Source organism: Petromyzon marinus, chromosome 22 (genome assembly GCF_048934315.1).
Source record: "Petromyzon marinus isolate PM22_M1 ecotype Great Lakes invasive population chromosome 22, UKy_Petmar_22M1.pri1.0, whole genome shotgun sequence".
In the NCBI taxonomy this organism is placed as follows: Eukaryota; Metazoa; Chordata; class Hyperoartia; order Petromyzontiformes; family Petromyzontidae; genus Petromyzon; species Petromyzon marinus.
This window is the reverse complement of record NC_133688.1, coordinates 10,720,582-10,740,966: the sequence shown is the minus strand read 5'-3', so window position 1 is coordinate 10,740,966 and position 20,385 is coordinate 10,720,582. Positions and strand designations below refer to the sequence as shown.

At 45.4% G+C, this 20,385-nt stretch overlaps 1 protein-coding gene across 2 annotated transcripts in view; it reads left to right on the top strand.

Moving 5' to 3' along the window:
- LOC116945018 (uncharacterized) overlaps nucleotides 1-20,385 on the top strand; it is an 87,586-nt gene that overhangs the window by 39,608 nt on the left and 27,593 nt on the right. For both annotated transcript variants that reach the window (XM_032959071.2, XM_076068717.1), the window contains 3 exons: nucleotides 2,755-2,907; nucleotides 18,779-18,928; nucleotides 19,926-19,970. In XM_032959071.2, the coding sequence (XP_032814962.2) occupies nucleotides 2,755-2,907; nucleotides 18,779-18,928; nucleotides 19,926-19,970 (348 nt within the window). The remainder of the gene's footprint in view (nucleotides 1-2,754; nucleotides 2,908-18,778; nucleotides 18,929-19,925; nucleotides 19,971-20,385) is intronic.

Sequence of the window (20,385 nt, the reverse complement as noted above, 5' to 3'; positions counted from 1 at the left end):
TCTTGCCCAGCACAATGAGGAAAGGCATGTCGAGCCCCAATGTGGTTGCAGAATGGAGGGGGTTCTACACATACGCCACATTAAGATTCACATTTTAGGGAAGATGTTTTCTTACTATATCATTCCACCACCCGACAGAACCAATTATAAGATAATGTTTAGATTCAGAATCATAATTTTTATTTATACTGGAAGAATCCTATGAGCTTTTAAGGAAATTTTCACGGATATACAGTAGGGGCAAATATGTCAATTAATTTGGTTTCATCAGCAAAACCGGAATGTTGAAAAGCAAGCAAAATGTTTGACAATTTTACGCGACATTTCGCTGCAGATTACATCCAGCATCATCATGTGTCCACAAAAGAGCTGAGCTGTTGAAAAGAGCTGAGCAGTTGCCTTCCAACAACAATGAGCACAGCTTATATAACACAGCAAGTTGGCACAGTGGGGAGCACAGGTGGTGCATCTGCCAATCACCCCAGTCGATCCATAGCACCTGGGTCTGTCCCGTCACCCATCAGCGAGCCTTCCACACTTCACGTGGCCTCAAGGTGGACATCACCGCCGTGTAGTGGCAAGTGGCGGCTGTTGTGTGAGCAAATTAAATCAAGGGACACAAAGCATCATGAGAACAATTGGCGAGGTGGCAGCAATGCGGCGACGTTGCAGATATTTGGAGGCCACTACTAGACTAGAGCAGCTGGGACCTTACAGCCTGACGACAACATGATGCGTGTGTCTGTGCGTGTACATGAGGGTAGTGTGGAGTCAGTGTAGCGGCGGTCAGCGCGCTGCGCTACGAACCCGGCGCCCCAAGTTCAATTCTCATGCTCACGGCCACCAACACCAGTGACAAATATTTGAACCGGTCCCCTAGATGGACTCGGCCTCAAATGAGTACCTGGTGCGGTGTGTAAACATCGCCACTGGGGAGACAAAGGCGGCCGGGCGTGTCACTGGCCAACCACCCGCTTGAGTTCCGTGCCGGCTTCCATAGATGCTACTCGCTAACATTACTTGCCCCGATAAGTCTGTCAAGGTTATACGGGGGGATCTTTGTGTTTTTGCATGCGAGTGAATGTCCATATTGTTACATGTATGTGTTTGCATACGGTTACGTGTCCATACATGTATTTCCGTATCTGCATTTGTGTAGACATGTTGGCATGTGCCTGTGTGCGCGGCATGTGGGTGTGTTACGCGTCTGTGGTTGAGCGGTGGCGCCGTGGTTCGTCCACTGCGACGAACCCGGCAACCCGAGTTAGAGTTTTAAGCCATGGCTCAGATCAGTGGCGAGTTTTAACAGAACTGGTCCTGAGCATCCCTCTGCCATAAATAAGTACCTGATATGGCGTGTAAACAGATGTCCTGGGGAGACAAAGATGGCCGGCATTGTGTTGGCACACCAACGCCTCGCGCGCCGCATATACATTTATAGGTGCCCCAGCAGTCTGCATAGGTTGTACTGGAGATTTTTGTCTTTGTTTGAGTATGTTTGTATATACATGTGTGTTTATGTGCAAGTGTGTGTGCTTCAACGCATGTCAGTGTGCGCAGCCTCTGGTTAACGTCCAAGCCGTAATTGTAGATTGTTGCTGTCCAGTCTGGGCCAATGACCTAACCGACCGAACAGCCTGTGTCTGGGTCTCTGGGTCAGCATGTCTGGGTGCCCGCCTCTGTACCATGTCACACAGGTCTGTAAGATTGCCCGGAGGCTGCTACAAGCTTCTGTTACAAGATCTGGCTTGAGTGCTTGGATTTAGAGCACATATATGCTTTGGCTTTGTCGGGATCACTACGTGAGAACTTGGATTCAAATCGCACGTGTTTATCTCAGATATAGGCAGGATTTCCTTTTGTGGTGAGTTCTCAATGGCAGGGAGTCAATGGGCGCAGCCTGATCAACCAATGATTGCACCAAGAATTTCAGTTCGGAGAAATAAAAAAAAACCGTGAGTTTACTGCCATGCTGTGGACAACTCTATAGTACGTGGTTTGTAAAACCAAATCTGATGTGATAGCTTTTTGGTGGAAGCATTGGTGACTTGGTTGTGACCATCAACCGTTGCATATCTGCAAGTCCATTATCTAACATCACTTGTCACCCAATCCCATCTACTCTGTCCAGTAAATGTAAGGCATTTTTTTTCTAAACCTCTATATGCTCTTATACCATTGACTTACCAGTGGGTGAATGCAGTTGGAGTTCATTTCTCCAGATTATAACAAACACATTTTTGGCCTCTACTTTAAAGCAAACGTTGTCGGTATATCTGTTAATCCAGAAAAGAGTTGTCTAAAGCGATACATGACCACCCAGAGAAGAGAAGATACCACCAGCTGTTTAGAATGATCTTCCAGAAGACATCGCTCCCCACTTGACAGTAGATAATTGATAATCATATTTTGAAAGAGAGTTCTCCACAGTCCCTGTTTTGGTGATTATTGAACTTCTTTTTCCAGCATCCGCTCCGTTTGGGAAATGTTTTATTCTGCTGTTCTCCACTAATTTTCAGAGGGAGGCCACTTTCGCCAAGAAGACATAATCAGTGTGAGGGCCGCCACACCGCCTGCAAGGGCTGTTTTCATTATTTGTGTATTGTCGGGGACCGCACGTCACGGGCTGCACTAAAGGCCACCAGGGGCCACCAGTGGCCCACGGGGCCTTGCAATGAAGAACACTTTTATTCCCTTGATTCCCGCTTTCCCATGACATTAAAATTGTATGGTTGTTGTCTCCGTGTCATTCAGGGCGCGCAAGGGAACCCTGGCTCATCAGGATCCCCTGGGCCAATTGGCCTCCCAGGCCCCCAGGGCATCACTGGTCCGCAGGGGCCACAAGGATTTCAAGGCCTGCCCGGCAAAGCAGGGCAAGAGGGCCCACGTGGCCCCCCTGGGCTCAAGGTAAGACTATAAATGCCATAGCAAGGCCAGTAAGGCGTGTGCTCTTTTTTATATTGGATCGGGCATAATTCACTTGGGGTGCTGGCGAAATGTACGTTCGTTTTGTTTGACCGTACAACGTGGCATATCTGACCGTCACATATCCGGCCTGACCAATTCACTACTCGCATCAAGTGCAGTATATATTGCACGTTGTAATTTTTTGTTATATAGATGCTCACAAATGTGACCTTTTCAAGTATGGCAATGTGTTCTCAATTTTGTCGACGTTGGCTTACTTCTAAACTATAGTTAAGTATTCTTAGCTCTTTCGGTAAAGTCACGTTGAAGGGAAACAATAAAATAATAAAATATATATAAAACAATAAAAATTCTCACGACGTTTCGACCATAACACAAACGGTCGTCATCAGATGTGTCGGTTTGCATTAATTATTTTTTTTGAACGGCTTATTTATTTATTTATAAAAAACGTCAGTGCCACGTGCAGCGATTTGGCAGTTTATTTAGATCATCATCAGGTGTGAAAACCACAGCAAGAAAATTTGAAAAAAGTGGCGTTTTTTAACGTTAGCACCACGGAGAGCGATTTGGCAGTTATTCAGATGGACGAGTCCATCTATGTTCTGAAAAGAGGAGGGGGGAGACGAAAAAATAATGTATGCTGTCTGAAAGCCACTGTAAGCGTGAACAAATTAATGCAAACCGACACACCTGATGACGACCGTTTGTGTTATGGTCGAAACGTCGTGAGAATTTTATTGTTTTATATATATATTATTATTTTATTGTTTCCCTTCAACGTGACTTTACCGAAAGAGCTAAGAATATGAATTACTGCAGTTATGAAAGCTTTAAATCAAAATTTATAGTTAAGTAGTTTCCTGCGTTCTTGAAAGCAGTTTGTGTTTTGTTTTTGTCCAGTAACCTATTTCCACGCAGTGGTTGAACTGTCCATTTCTGTCGATGTTCCCGTTTCTGATTTTTTCACAAATTCCTATTGGGCGATTCTCATCCTCAGTGGAAACGCTGATCCAGCAGTGGCAATGTCGCATTCCTAAGAAAGGGCCAGGTTTATCTGACGAAACAACCACTGTTGATTTCCCGCGAAGTGCTACTAATTTCATATGACCCGGAGGGATGACAGGCTAAGTCAATCCCAACTGGGATTTTAAACTCACAAGCCCCCAATTGTGACTCAAGTGCTCTTGCAACAGAACACTCAGCCAAATAACTTCACGTGAAAAGCCCATAAAATGGGCTGGTGTTGTACACTGCATTGTTGCCCTCCTTGCTCTTTGAGACTTTGGGCATCCCAATGTGGACGACGTGATTCATTGCCAAATTCTGTATAGTAACAAGGCATTCTGATATCATTAGTACTTGCCTGTAATTTTCTAAACGACACGTGGTTTCAATATGCGGGGATTTTTCACTTTTCATGCCACTGAACAGACTGCTCGGTTGACGTTACATGGAAACGTGCTGTTTAACTTACAGGTCATCTGATTCGTAACAATATTCCACGATCTGCATCGCCTTTGAAGCTTGTTTGATCCATCTGTACGTGTCGGGTGATGACAGGCTGCTCCGTGCTGTATTTCAGGCCCGTAGCCATCGGCTTGATCAAATGGTCACAATTCGGGGTCGCGATTCAATTCAAGAATCAAATTACGTGTTATAGATTTGTGGTGAAAGCTGCACACCCAATTCTTCAAATCAACATGCCAACCTTGGCATGTGGTTGGAACCATTCGACGAACGTTGGCCCAACGTTCCATGTTTGCTGGATCGCTGCATTGATTGATAGGCCCATTATACACAACATATATGAAGCAACAGCAATGACGTCTTTACACTTTACAACGGTTATGCATGTATATTGTGAATATTGGAATCGAAGCATCATTACCGGGTCCGGTTTTTATTGTACATTTGTCATGCTCGTTTAAGCACCCACTGATCGAGGGTGTTCGAGATGTGGTCGACCGTAAGGTCGTAAGTTGAAATCGCGATCGGAATAAACTCACGCTGTCGCTCCCCCTCGAAGTTAATTAAAATGGGTCTCGCCGCAGCAAGTCAACAAGGGATGTTCTGTGGAGAGTCTGGCTCACTCCATGGGAATGTAGAATTTCCACCACTTCCTCGTCGTCGCCACTAGAGGTGGGCCCTAACCCATTGCTCAGAAGCTCTTGTTCTCAGCTGCATATGTTTAATGTGAGTTTAGCGGTGCTGAATATCCCGAGTTACTGGAATGCAGAGCGAAGTAGCACAGTTGTTTAGCATTCATAGAGGTCAAAGTTCTTTGTACCACACGATGTTCACTTCGAGCCAACGCAATGGTTCTGGCACGGAACTTGCAATGTAGAGGTCGCCAGATCAGTGTCCCCGCACGGGCGGTTGAAACGATGGAGCCACCTTACGGCAGTTGTTTTTGTTTGAAACACAAGCACGTGAATAATGGTTATATATTTTTTTTTTAAAACCCTACGCAATATTTTTGCAACTTGTTAATTTAACATGTGATTTATGACGAACCGTATAGCGCAAACTACATTTTGGAAGGATTGAAAGAACACAGGAGAGATGCAACGAGCCAAAGTTATGTACAGTGTACGTCGGAAATTATAAAAGTGGTGGGAGAAGCAATGCAAAGGCTGCTTCATTTTTCAAATAAAATGCAGTTGGTTGACACTGAACCACTGCCGTGGCGTAACGGCGAGCACAGCGGCCTCGCAACCCGGAGGTCGCCGGTTCGATTCCCCGGCACGGCATTTGGAAACGATGGTGCATGTTTCTTAAACCACCCCTCACTCTGCCCACCGCGCAGTTACAAATAGACAAACACCGCAGTTCGTCGGTCTTCAGGTCCCGTGTGGTGGAGTGAAGTGTGGGCATGGCCCACCAATTACAAGTCGTCTGGGCAGTGCGAACGAGTAGGACAAAATACCCCTTTGGGGGGTTCTCTGAAAGCTCTCTGTCATTGATGGCCCTTCTGCAAAACAGCGGCATGAGCCATCAATTCCAGGGCTGCCCCTTTAACCATTACTTTGTTTCCAGCTATAAATAAGGCATGGCTTTTTTGGCGACCCTCGTGCGTTTTTTTTTGCGGAGGGGGTGGGGGGCTGGGGGGGTGGTGGTGGGGGCGGGTGTTGTGAATGCAGCGCGCGTCTCGTTTGGGCCCGTTCTCTGGTGGCCGCACCTGGCATGCGTTGCATGGGGGGAGGGGGGACATTGGCAGCGCTCGCAGATGCCTCGGCTGAACGGAGCCACCACGACGCCAATCAAAACTAAATCGCAGGCCAACGTAAATCCGCAGAAGAAATAACTTCATTAGGCGACAAAATTGTGGTCGTTTTATGAAGAAATTAGGTGGAGCTAATCAGCGGCCAAAGTTTTGTTGTGTAATACACGAGTTGGTGGAACATATGGCGCGATTTCTGAATTGAATTTTGTCATTTAAGGTAGCCTGGAAACCTTAAAACATGTGTATAAAGAAGTTTCCTATTTCTTAGTAAGGGTAGCTTCACTGACCAGTTCACGAGCTAAGAACAAGGCAGCTGTGTAGGCGGGTTTGGAATGTGCCTCCTGCTGCTTTTTCAAGTAAAAAAAAATGCATTGCCTTGGTTTTGTTTGAGTATTTCTTACTATTTTACTCAATCCTAAGCATATTAAATATCTAATTTTTGGCCTGTGTTGACCCATACATCAAACATTGAGGTCTGAAATAATGTATAAATAATACATATATTTGTTATTATTATTAATGTGCTCACATTATAACATACAGTGCCGAGAAAATGCTTGTGAACCCCTTAGGATCTTTTTAAAATATATTTTACATATTTCAAACTAAAAATGTTATTAGATCTTAATAAGTTCTAATAATAGATAAAGATAACCTGGTGAAACAAATTACACAAAACATAATACTCTTTCAACATTTATTCATCCTTAAATTATTCTAAATTCAATAACCATCTGTGAAAAAGTATGTTAACTTTTAGATTCAGTAATTAGTGACAACTCCTTGAGCAGCAATGACTACAACGAAGCATTTCCTGTAACCGTTAGTCAGTCTCTCACATCGGATTTGAAGAATGTTGGCCCATTCCTCCTTACAGAACTCCTTCACCTCGATGACATTTGAGGGTTGCCTTGCATGGACAGCTCGCTTTAGGCCCTGCCACAACATTTCGATGGGGTTTAGGTCCAGACTTTGACTAGGCCATTGTAAAATGTGGAATTTCTTCTTCTGCAGTTATTCTTTTGTAGATCTGCTTGTATGTTTAGGATCATTGTCTTGCTACAAGACCCACTTTTGGGTTAGGTTCAGTTCACGGACAGGTGACCTGACATTCTCCTCTAGAATCTTCTGATACAATGCATAAATGGCGATTGTGTCAATGATGGAAAGCCGTCCAGGTCCTGAGCCAGCCAAACAGCCCCAAACCATCACATTCCCACCACCACGCTTCACGGTTGGGATGAGGTTCTTCTGTTCGAAAGCAGTCTTGGGTTTTCGCCAAAACATAACGTTTCTCATTAAGGCCAAAAAGTGCTACCTTTTCCTCGTCTGTCCAGAGAACATTGTTCCAGAAGGCTTGTGGATCATCTGTGTGCTCATTGGCGAACTTCAGACGGGCAGCAATGTTCGTTTTTGAGAGCAGTGGTTTTTTTCCTTGCTATCCTTCCATGAACACCATTCTTGTTCATTATTTTTCTGATATTTGAGTCATGAACACTCACATTAGCCAAGACGAAAGTGGCCTGCAGATCCTTGGATGTTTTTCTGGGGTTCTTTGTGACTTCCTCGATGATTTTCCGGTGTGTTCTCGGAGAGGTTTTGGTAGGACGACCGCTCCTGGGGACAGTGACTGTGGTCTTGAACTTTCTCCATTTATAGACTGTCTGTCTGAGAGTGGATTGGTGGCACCCCAAATCATTAGAAATGGTTTTGTCGCCCTTTTTGGACTGATGAGCATCCAAAACTCTTTTTCTGAGGTCCTCGGAGATTTATTTTGATCGTGGCATGACTTGTTCTGTATGGTGAAGACCAAACTCATAACATTTCTGATATTTATGTAGGGTGGAGTCTCCCAAACTCACCCCTGAAGGTATACCTATTTATTGAAACACATGATGCTAATTATTACCTTAATTGAGCTCATGAAACCAGGGGTTCACTTACTTTTGCACATACCCTGAACCTTAATTATTCATTGTTTTTTTAATTCATCCATCATTTTGTTTCAAAAGACATGGAATTGGTTAATATAAATCCTATTGGATATTTAAGTAAAGACCAGTTTTGATTCAGGACGGCTATCATGGTAAAACTATGGAATTTCCATAATTATAATTGGTGTCCATAGACTTTTTCTTGGCACTATATATTGCCTACAAGGCATGTAATCATCAACCACCAAGTTATTCCCTCCAATTGATTGGAAAGGTATTTTACATATGAACTTGTGAATGGCAGTTTCTAAAGCTATCAGTAAATGTTCCGGCTGGGTGACCTTACCGTTACAGCTCTTGACTCATAATTAGAGGGATTCAAGTTCAAATCCTGGGTTGGGGGTGATCATCCCCTGGTGGGGGGGGGGGGGGTCAATAAAATAGATACTACTTTGTGGAAAGTCAACAATGATCATCATACAGAAAGACTGACCCCCGCCATGCGAACGTGGAATTACTGCCACTGGCTCAAGGCCGCAGAGAGAGAGAGAGAGAAGGATGAGTGCTTCCCCTATGTTCGCTTGCGCAGAGAGACGATTTGACTTGAGTGTGCCTCGACACACAGGTGATTGGCATTATCGTGCTGACAGGCGTGAGTGAGTGTTGATTTCCTGTGAACTGTGATCTTATGGGTGATTCTGGAGCACATTCAGCACCTGCACAAATGCCACGCTGCTGCAAATCTAGGCTCATTCACAACTGCTCTGTGTTTTTAATTTTAGTTATTTTCTCACAGGTTCTCCAAAACTTGAGCTAAAGTGTTTCATTTGAACTCGACCGTAACGAGGAGGAACACAAGTACCAAGGATTGGCCACATTTTGGTGGCCTGCACGCTTGTAACCCTGCGCTTAGGATGTAGGGTTGGTGGCTCATACAGAGATGGAGTCATCGTGTGCGTGATTGTGGGGAGCGGTAGTGTAGCGGTTAGCACGCCGCACTCCAAACCCGGCGACCCGAGATCGATTCCCGCTCAAGGCCAAACACCAGTAGCGATTATCTAGACCAGTCCTGGGCTTCCCCTAGGTCGACTCAGCCTCGAATGAGTACCTGGCTCGGTGTGTAAAAACATCGCCACTGGGGAGACAAAGGCGGTCGGGCTTGGTGCTGGCCTTAGAAGGCAGTACAGCAATCTAGAATTGAAGTTTTCGTGACTGCAGGGATCCATACTCTTTGGTAAAGTCACGTAGGTATAAAACAACATAAATTAAATAACTGCAACCACAGCAGTTGTTTCCTGCTGTGGTTGTCCCACCTAATGACGGACGCTTGTGTTGCGCCCGAAACGTCGTGATTTAATTTATGTTGTTTTATACCTACGTGACTTAACCGAAAGAACCAAAGAGTATAAAGTACAGCAAGTACAAAAAGTCTGACTTGTGACATGTCCGGGCACTTCACTCTCCCCCAGTATGCATGCACCCAATCAAACATCCACGCAGGGCAATCTAAACAGATGCGGAGGCTTGTTCGACACTTTCCTCAGTAAATAGACGACTCGTTAGGTGCACACTGATTTACGTCAAGAGACTTCTCATGCTTCAGCGTGATCTCTACAATTGCTGTACTTGGACGTGTACGATTGTTGAACGTCTGCAATAAAATTATATAATTTATTTGAAGACTTTCGTTTGTTTTCCCACCGATGCCGGCGTAAGCGACCGACGTGCTGCCCCTCTTGGCGCAGGCAGCTTGCACCCCTTTCAGCCAGCACAAGCAGGGAGGCAGGCAGGCAGGGAGGCAGGCAGGGAGGCAGGGCGGCAGGCAGCCTGTCCTGGTGGCACCACTCGCTCACGCCACCACGCGCCACCACACGGGCTCAGGATGCTTGATTTCCCACTCTCACATCATCCGCCAAGTTGGCAGTGGCATGGGGCCTGCTGCCCACGCTCTATGTATGCTGCCTGCCAGCGCATAGCGAATATTAAGCCTCCCGGAGATCTGTCTCATCATTGGACTTTAGTTTTGCGGGGCGTTGTTTGTGTGTGCGCGTGGGTTCGTCTCGTTCTATCGGTTCTTTGCCCAGTGTTGTCCGGAATTATTTGTCTTCTTTGGTATTGTTAATAGCCTGGCAAGAGAGGTTTGCTTTACTCTCGCTCGGTGTGTTGCGTTGTCTGCGATTTAAAGTGCTTTGAGATTCCGTCGCAGTGCTTTTATTGATTATTGACTGCAAATGCTTCACCTTTACAATCGGTGGGAAATAATATTCAAACATGTTTTAAAAGTTTGCGTGTCGATGTATCACTGTATTGCAGATGGTGGTGCTGAGTACACCACGCATTGTTTCCCTTCACAATGAATGCTTATGTTCCTAAGCACGGCTTCAGATGAACCAGAATACTCTTTCAAATATTTAATACGTATTTAACAATTAAAAAAAATAATTCTGCCCTTTTAAATCCACTGGAGGATATATGTCTTCCCCTTGCCATGTAAATAATGATTATTTTTTTCAAGCATACTTCACCACCCTAATGACTGACAAGCCTGGCAAGCCTGACAAGCCTGGAAGATATATGTCTTCCCCTTGCCATGTAAATAATGATTTTTTTTCAAGCATACTTCACCACCCTAATGACTGATAAGCCTGGTTCAAAAATCACTCGACTACTGATGTTAGCTGTGGCCAGGAATCGCACCCGGTGTCCCAAGTTCGATTCCCGCTCACGGTCAACACCAGTGACGATTATCTGAACCAGTCTTGGGCCTCCCCTAGGTAGTGGGTGGTCAGCGTGGTGCTGACCACCCACTACCTCGTGTGCCGTGCCGGCCTTCACAGGTGCTCGCTAACAGCACTTGCCCCAATAGGCTATATGAAGAGGTTCTTGTCTGTGTGGATGTGTAGGTGCTTGCTAACAGCACTTGCCCCAACAGTCTGTTGAGGCTATACGGGAGATCTTTTCCTTTGTCTAGAGGGTTGTCCCTTTATCGCCGATGTCAGCATCGGTGATGAAAACGATCATCCACTAGCGCCTGAATTGGGCTTATAAATGTCTCCAGGCTCAAACGAACAATGGAATTGTGTTCTTCTTCATTCGCAACCCTGAGGCAAAACATGGAAATTCCACATCTCTGTGGCAGGAACCAGTTTATCCAAAATATGTTCACTGCAGATTTTCCCAAAAATTGTGGCATTTCTCAACTGCAGAGAGACAGACGATGGTCTGAGTTGACCCTTGTAATTCCTTTTACAACCCAGTCTTGCAAAAATGAATGATATCATGTTATGGACCAACCCCATAACATGATACAACAGAAATGGTTCGTATCCAATACTAATTGGCGGTTATTAATCTCTCTGCATACAAGTAATTTCAATCATCAAATATTGTTCACATTTTAGCCCCAGTGGCTAAGTTTATAAAAAATAAAACATAACTTAGCTGAGCTAAGACAAATTACACTGTGTAACAAAAAATTCGTTCCTGGATAGTAAGTGTTATTTCCTAATTGCTTATGCCTCAAAAGTACAACAAATTCTAGATTTGAAGCTTTCGTGATTGCAAGGATTCATACTTTTGATTTTTTCGGTAAAGTCACGTAGGTAAACTAAACTACCCCAACCAAAAGTAAAGTCACCTACGTGAAAGTCACCTACGTGACTTTACCGAAAAAAACAAAAAGTAGTACAGAAAATGGCTATGATTCCCCACAAACTTTGCTTTTGTGACCAGGACAGTGATATTTTGAAATTTACCTATTTTCCAGAACATTCCAGATAATTCAGTGCTGAGTAAACTTGGAGTAACTTATATAACATTCTAGAACTTTCCAGTAATATAAATACAGGGGCCTTAAGCCCACCAGTTCAGTTTAGTTCCAGCTGCCGAAGTTGATACAAATCTGCATTTTTTCTGAGATGGCATCAAGAGTCTGCAAGCATCCGGCAGACGCATTTTGCTATGTCAGCGGCCAATTTATCAAGACAAGAGCAAAAAAGTACTCTGTGGAAGCATCTGCTAAGATATGTGAGGCCTACAAGGCATATTTCGGCATGCCTGTTGGGGATCAAGACAAACCCTGGGCACCTCATTTCACCTGCGAGCAATGCAAAAAACTCTGGAAGGTAATATAGACAATTGTTGCTCGGAATTTTATGTTATAAAATTTGTTACAATTTTTAAAATTGTATAAGTTTTTAATTTAAAAAATATTTTACAATTTTCAATGTTATTGAAAAAATATATCATATATGAAAAATGTTGCAAGAATCTCTTACACATTAGTCATGGGTGAAATAAATGTATTTTTGTAGGATGGTACAGAGGGGAAAAGAGAACCATGAAGTTCGCTATCCCAAGAACTGCTACTTCTGCATGGTGGACCCTTCCAAACGTCGGACTGGCAAGAATGCACCTGCTATCACGTATCCGGACCTTCCTTCATCCATTGCCCCAGTGCCACACTGCCATGAGCTCCCCGTACCCACTTTTCCGGAGAGAGAGCAGCCGTTTTTAGAAGAGATCCAGATGACAATTTCAGAGGTAGAGCTGAGGAGAGAAACCCAAACTACCCCAACCAAAAAAAAAGGCCTCAACGACTTGATCAGAGATATTGGTCTCACCAAGTCCAATGCCGAGCTTTTGACGTCTAGGCTCAAGCAGTCGAACTTGTTGGATAAAAGTGTGCAAGTTGCAGATCAGAGGAAGCGTCACCAACCTTATTGCAGCTTCTTCACCCGTCAAGATGGGCTCTGCTTCTTCCACAATGTGACCAGTCTGTTCGAGGCAATCGGAATCGCCTGTAACCAGAATGAGTGGCGCCTCTTCATTGACAGCTCATCCAGGAGCCTCACATCCATGCTGCTCCATAATGGTAACAAGTACCTGTCTCTTCCCCTGGCTCACTCGGTGCACCTCAAGTATGATGATTATGGCTGGAAGGTCATCGAAGACTTCAATATGATGGCATTCCTGATGGATCTCCAAGGCGGTTTTACCAAGCTTCCCCAAGAAGCTCACTAGTAAGGAGAAAGCGGCTTGGAACAGCTTTGTCGCAGTGGTTCGTGGCTTCCTGGGCAATTCCAAGGTCAAAAACTATGTGGAGCTGGTTGAGACTTTGGTGAAGAACTACGGCACAATGGGCTGTAGGATGTCCCTCAAAGTCCATATCCTTGATGCTCCTCTTGATCAATTCAAGGAGAACATGGGAGCGTGCTCGGAGGAGCATGTGAGCGCTTCCACCAGGATATACTTGACTTTGAACGCCGCTACCAAGGACAGTATAACGAGAACATGATGGGAGACTACATTTTGGGCTGATTTGTGATAGTGATTTACAGTATAATCGTAAATCTCGAAAAACTACTCACTTATAAATCTTTTGTAGTCATTTTTGTATTACTTTAGTATAAATACATGTTAATTTTGATTCATGTTTGTTTTCTGACTTTATGTGAACTTAAAGACACAAATTCGCCCGTTTTCTCATTGAAAATAGGTCAATTTCAAAACATCACTGTCCTGGTCACAAAAGCAAAGTTTGTGGGGAATAATAGCCATTTTCTATACTTTTAATGCATTAACAACTACGAAATAACACTTACTACCCAGGAACAAAAATTGTGTTACATAGTGTTATTGGTCGCAACGTTGAGATAATAAACAAAACTTCAACACACTCTAGAATTAACATTGAGTCGCCGGTGGCTGAAGTCTGGATTCAAACCTAGGAGCTCCGAACTATGGCACGGGCACAACGTCAGCTCTCTAAGCCCCTCAGTGAGTTGCCACCTTCGTGTTTGCCAGAGGCGGCGGCGGTGGTGGTCAGAGGCTTTGAGCCGGCGTTCTGTAAATGTTTGATTGATGATCCCGCCGTGACGTCTCGACAGCTTCAGTGCCGTAACCCAGGGCGCTGGGAGCGTTGAGAATTTTCTTAAAATTCGTCCTCCTGGAAGGAAACGTCTCGACACATCGTCTTCTGCGCCCTCCCAGGCGGGGGCCCGGCCCGATCTGGCCAGCTTTCCCACACCCGAAAGGTGCCGACGCGTCGCTGAGAGCTGTCAGAATTGCCCTTTTAGGGCCCGTGCGCTCGCCCCGTACTTAGCCGGCCCCACAGAGGCATTTCCACAAAGCCCCTGGTGGCCGCCCCTTATAAATCATCACGCTGATTGGCAGAGAGAGCTGTCAGCCCCACAATGCGCTTCTCCCCAGCAGCCTGTGGTTCTATGGAGGGTTGCTAAATTAACGGGTTTCAACGATCCAAGTTTCAACAATCCAAAGTGATTGCTTATACCTACTGCTACTCAAAACAGTAGCACTCGCGAGCAACGGTGATTAATGACGTGACCTTGGCCAGACAGAAATGTGTTGCTACCTTTTCACCGCCGTTAGAAATCAGATCCCAGCCATGCCAGATGCTTCCTGGGACGACCCAGCATGGACTGTGTCTTGTCCCTTCCCTCTTCTGCCCACCCACCTCCACCTCTCGTCCCCCGCCTTTCCCTCTATATCGTTAGACAGAAATTATTTTTACAAATTTTTTTATCGAGGTTTAAAATATTCTTAGGTTAGCAAATAGTTGCATGCGAAATTGTACTCAATGTATTGTGCACCGATTTATTTGACCCCAGAGGAATGATGAGTCGACTCCCAACCAGGATTTGAACTCGAGGTATATTTAATTGTGAATGAAGCTGTGTACTGTCATGGCACTCAGCCGGACTGTGACATCATTCTAAGTCACGGTGTCTCCCATACTCAATTTGGCAATTGAGTGATGCGAAATCCCACTGTACTCCTGAACAGTGCTGTAAATTCCACATTCTCATGGCAGGGCCCAATCTTACCATAGGATGACGACTATTGGCCTGTCTCTCTGGTGCTGTGGGTTACAATTATCAACCCGATTCAAGAGCTTCTTAGCTCACAGGGCAATTCTAAATAAACTGTTCAAACTGTTCAAAGACAATGATCATCTTGAGAGTTCAAATCCCGGTCGCAGGTCGGCTTCAGTCGAACGTTTGGGCCACTTACCCCATTTGTGGTCAAGTGGGGCAGACAGGACCACCAGTGAGCACCACAGGCGCGATGGCTTAATTGATGACGTCCCTGAAATAACTTCCATTTTGCCTGGTCCAATTACGCTCAACTCAAGCCTACCCAGTGGCTTGAATACATAAAACTCCCTGGATATAATGGGACAATGAATGGGTTTTTCGTAAAAAATATATATATATATCGCGTACACGTGCGGTGATATTTGGCATGCCTTTGTCGCGTAGCATTTGGCAACGAAGAGCATATCCACATCGGGATGCCTCGAGTCCACATGAGCAGAAGAGAAACGACGCCAAGGTCCTACTCAGCGGTGCCCTTCTGGGGCTGTGCACACGTGGGGTCATTCAGCCGGGTGGTCCTGCTGTTGCAGTGTTCAACTCACAATTAGAAACGTTGTGAGATCAAATACCGGGGGGCGGGCTTTGACTCCAAGCCGTCATCCTTCCAAAATCAATAATGCGAGCACCGCTTTATGAGAAGGAACGAATGATTGTCTATGGAGAGGCTGGTCCTTGCCATGGCAATGTGGAATTTCACCTGCTGGCTCAGGTCTACTGAAGCAGATGAGCATTGCCTCATTGCTGGTGGGATCTTGGATTTTAAAACGTTTATATTTCTTTGCAACCATTGTTATGATCTGTGGTACTGGCGTAGCCACATTACAGTACTGACATCGCCATACGACTACAATAGTCAGCTTACTGACATGTTCTAGGACTGGCATGGTCCATTTGGTCGAGGAACTTTACAGTGTAGTGAAATTGTAGCATCTCAGACATGATGGTGACTTAGTCATTGTAAGAGCCAATTGAAATTAATTGCAGAAAATAATTGAAAAAACGTAATAAAGGAGGCTACAAAGTTGGTCTCAGGATACATTTGAGTCAAAGCAAAAGTCTGGAAGAGCAATTTCGCGAATCAAATGACAATAGCTGGTGGAGAGACATAACTGTAGTGTGTTTACGCACGGCCGTTATTGAACATGGACCCGAATCAGTATGATGGAATAATGAGGCAGATATAAGAGAGTTTGTGATGCTTTTGGAACATATTGATAATGAAAAGTGTGCCCTACGATTAGAGTTGTAATCATTGTATATTACCTGCTATTACACGTAGATTGACAGCATGGAAACTCATAAAAAAAAGAATATTGAACAAAAACTGAAAGGTACATAAATATTGAAAACAAAATTTCCAGATTGAAAACTCATTTCTTTAGAACTGCTTTTTGTTTTTCGTTTGTTGTCCTTCCCCGCACCTCCGATTAGCACGGTTGGCTACGTACGGTGCGAAAGAAGTTATACATACGTACAGAGATGCATTTAGAGGTTCATGCTTGAAATTACAGCGAGAGACAGAAAGAGGAACGGAACACACAAATCAGTGCCATTATATTGACTGAAGAAGTAGCGTGAGCTTGGGAAGAATATGTCGCTGGAAGGGATCATTTCAGACCATCGAGACTTATGGCGGAGTGGCAGCCAAAGGAGGGAGCATTCCTGAGAGGGCGAACCACCGCCGCTGTTGATGAAGCTTTAAGATCAGCTGGTGTACAGGAGCTGCATATGAAGTGTTGCGTTGCAAAAAACACGAGAGACGAGGCGACGGCGTGGGCGACAGCCTGACCTTCATCCAGCAGTGGATAGTTCATGGCTGATGATGGTGAAACAGTAAGGTTGTCCCCTGCCATGGGTATTCTACCGCTCGGCCAGGGCTGTGAAGCTCTAGATGAGTGACACCTCCACCCTTGTCTTTGCGAATCCATGTCTCTGCAGCTCACGACCCTCATGGAAATAATACGATTGTTATATAAGTAATCAATACTTCGTTGCGATTATCGAATGATGCCTTGAAATCCAAGATTTACTTGCTGCTTGACAATGGCCATCATCATCATGACAGATTGATTCCTGTCACGGCAATTTGGAATTATCACCGCTGCTTCGAGAGCGCCTGCAGTGAATTTCAACAAGCCAGTGTTCACCTGAGCATGAAGACACTCGCACTGCTCGTGTTTACTGTAGCACACTTGACCCATACCCAACAGGTAACTCTTCCATTTACATGTTCCCGTACAATCCGCATATTAACACTAACTCAACTAGTCTGGTAAGGGTACATTCCATCCCACCTCATTCTGTCCTCGTGATACTTATTCTGTCTTCATAATGATTATAGGAATATAGGGTTCAAAAATATAGGACTGTTATGGATAAGCATACAAAATACTCTAGTGGTAGTGCCTTACGCCGAAAATCCATACTCCCAGCCAGTCTAAGCAGCGTTCCAGAAAAAAATGATCGAGTGAAAAATTAAGCCTCGGTTAGACTGGTATTTGTAACCCTAGCCATAATGTAACCAAAATAATTATCATAACCCTATAACCTAGACGTAGCAACAGTGCCCGCCCCTAACCCTTAGCGTCAAAACAACATGCATGGGGCATTGTTCCCCGATGAAGTCACTGCACCTGGACTTGGGAGACGAAAGAAGATTTGTTTTAAGGAAGCTGCAGGTGCCAAAAACACGGGAGGGCCTCGGGAGGGCCTCGGGAGGGCCCCGCCCCCCACCACCATTCCCCGTGCAGGCAGGCAGCAGCTTCCTCGGTGCACAATGAGACACGGCAACAGCAGCTCCAGGGCCCATCGAGCAGCGAGCAAAGTCCCCAAAGTCCTCACCAAACTCAGCTGCGCGAACATTGCGCTGGCGATTGGCCGAAACGTCTCTTTAATCCCCTCTCTGTAAATTTTAAATAAATAGCCGCTCGCACAAAAATGTACGTTAGTGTATTTTCTTCCGAAAATCCCCTGTACATTTCTTCATCCGCACTGTCATGAATTGCTTCCTTCCCCGAAACCGGGAAATCGGCGCCGCAGTTTTTGTAACTGCAGCGAAAATTCGCCGAGGCCCATTTGGGGAATATTAACGGAGGCTTGCTCCACTTAACCCTAATGCGCAAAGCCAGTATTTAGCGGTGTCTGCCAGGATCAACAGTTGGGATGAGAAGTAGGAACTCAGGCGGCAGGGTGGGAGCTGCTTGATAAAGAGGTTGGCGTTTTGCAAAGAGGGAAAGTTGATCTGACCAGGTGACTCAGGGGGGCTCACATTGCCCATCTCAGAGTGGGAGCCTGGGTTCGAATCCTGGGCTCCCACCTGAGAAAACACCAGATTCTCAAGTGTGCTGAATCCCCCAGGCTGATTATGAGGAGATGCATACCACTGGAACAATGATTTTGTCTGTGCGGTGATGTTATGCCCTAAACCAGCACTTTAGAAGTGAGGGTTGGTAGATCACACACATGTGTGAAACTTTCAAACTACTGGTTGGCAAGATGGCCAGCAAATGTCAGCAAAGCAAATAGATTAAATCCATGTGCGCTGAGCTTTGGATGTTAACCCATTCGTTAACCCCCAAAAAGTTACGTTAAATAATTTTTTCTCACTCCCAAAGCTTAAAACTCGTATAAAAGCACAACATAAGGTGGGTATCTACACAAATAGAGTCGTTTATTTTTGGGTGGCATCCTTGTTTCAGGCCCTTATCAGTCCCTCTCTTCCATCATGCCTCAACACCCATTGGGTGGAACTGGGAGTGAGTTTCCCATACCTTTTTTGTGTTGCCTCTCTCAAGGGAGAAAAGGGAGCGCTCTGTTCATCTGGTGAAAATGTCACGAGGGAATCTGACCACGCAGAGTCACGTGGTCCTCCTGGGCCTCCAGGTCCCCCCGGACTTCCTGGTCCCCTCGGCCTTCCCGGACAGCCAGGGCCTTTGGGATTGAAGGTGCGTGCGTGCGTGTGTGTGTCTGTGTGTGTGTTAGTGAGTGTGTGTGTGTCTGTGTGTAGGGGGAGCGGCAGTGCTACGAACCCAGCGACCGGAATTCGATTCACACTCGTGGCCAACACTAGTGACTAATATCTGAACTGGTCCTGGGCCTCCCCTAGGTCTACTCAGCCTCAAATAAGTACCTGGTGTGGTGCGTAAGGATTGCCACTGGGGAGACAATGGCGGTCGTGCGTGGTGCTGGCCTTCATAGGTGCTCGCTAACAGCAATCGCCACAACAGACTGTCACAACAATGAGTGGAGCGCCAGGTGGCTGAAACGGAGCAAGAAGACACAGTAGAGTCCACAGGTGGTGCATCTGCCAGTCATCTCAGTCAGTCAACCCATGGCACCTGGGTCTGTCACGTGGCCTCCTGCTGGCCAACAACACTTCGCGTGGCCTTAAAGTGCAACTAGCCTGGCACAAGCGCCGTGGTGATGTCACCATCACTTGGTGGCGAGCAGCGGTTGTTGTTGTTGCGAGTGTGAGACGATGTGTTTCGGGTGCAGTGACCCGAGTTCGTTTATAAGGTCGCACTCATTACACACAAAGTGCTTCCCGCAAATGAACCACAATACCTTGCTAATCTCGTCAAAGAACATACACCATCACACAAACTCCGGTCATCCTCGTAGCTGCATATGGCTGGCCATCGAGCAAAATAGGTCACTTGCATCGTGCGCTTTGAGATGCGTTTTTTTGGCTGTCTGGAACACTCTTCCTTCCGATATTAGGAAGCCACTGGAGCTATGCTCTTTTAAATCATCTACATTGATAACTCATTTCTTGAGAACTGCTTTACATGTGCAAGTTTTTTGTCTCCCCCTGCACATCTGATTAGCACGGATGGCTACGTACGGTGTGTGTGAAAGAATATTCAACATACATAACAACATACGTACAAATGCAAATTGAATGTAACCGTGGTTGCATACGTTCTGTCTGTGACCCCGCAGGGAGAAAAAGGCGAGCTTGGTGCAGCAGGACCCGCAGGACCCAGGGTAATTGTTCAATTCGATCGTACCAAGCGAGCACTTCAACAGACATCACTTTGTCGGACTTTTTTTGGGGGGGAAAAAATAATACACACCAATAAAAAAAATAATCCAACTTCATTTTAGCCTCATTTCTTGTTGCTTAGATAGTGCAAAAATTGTTTCAGTTGTTTTTTTCCGAGATGTTGCACAAAATTTAGGTCAGCGAGGCCTCTGATTGAGACGTAAGCCACAGAGCCAATGGCTTTTGTAGATGTGCAACTGGGTTGTGTGTTGTAGGCAGTCTCCGCATGGGTTAGACCAGGTGTCGGCAAACCAAAATAACAAGAAGAGCATTTTTTGTTGTCGAATTCGGTAAACAAAAAATTTAAATCGATGTTTCAAGAGCAGCAATGCACGTGGTGAATACGAGACGCTGGTC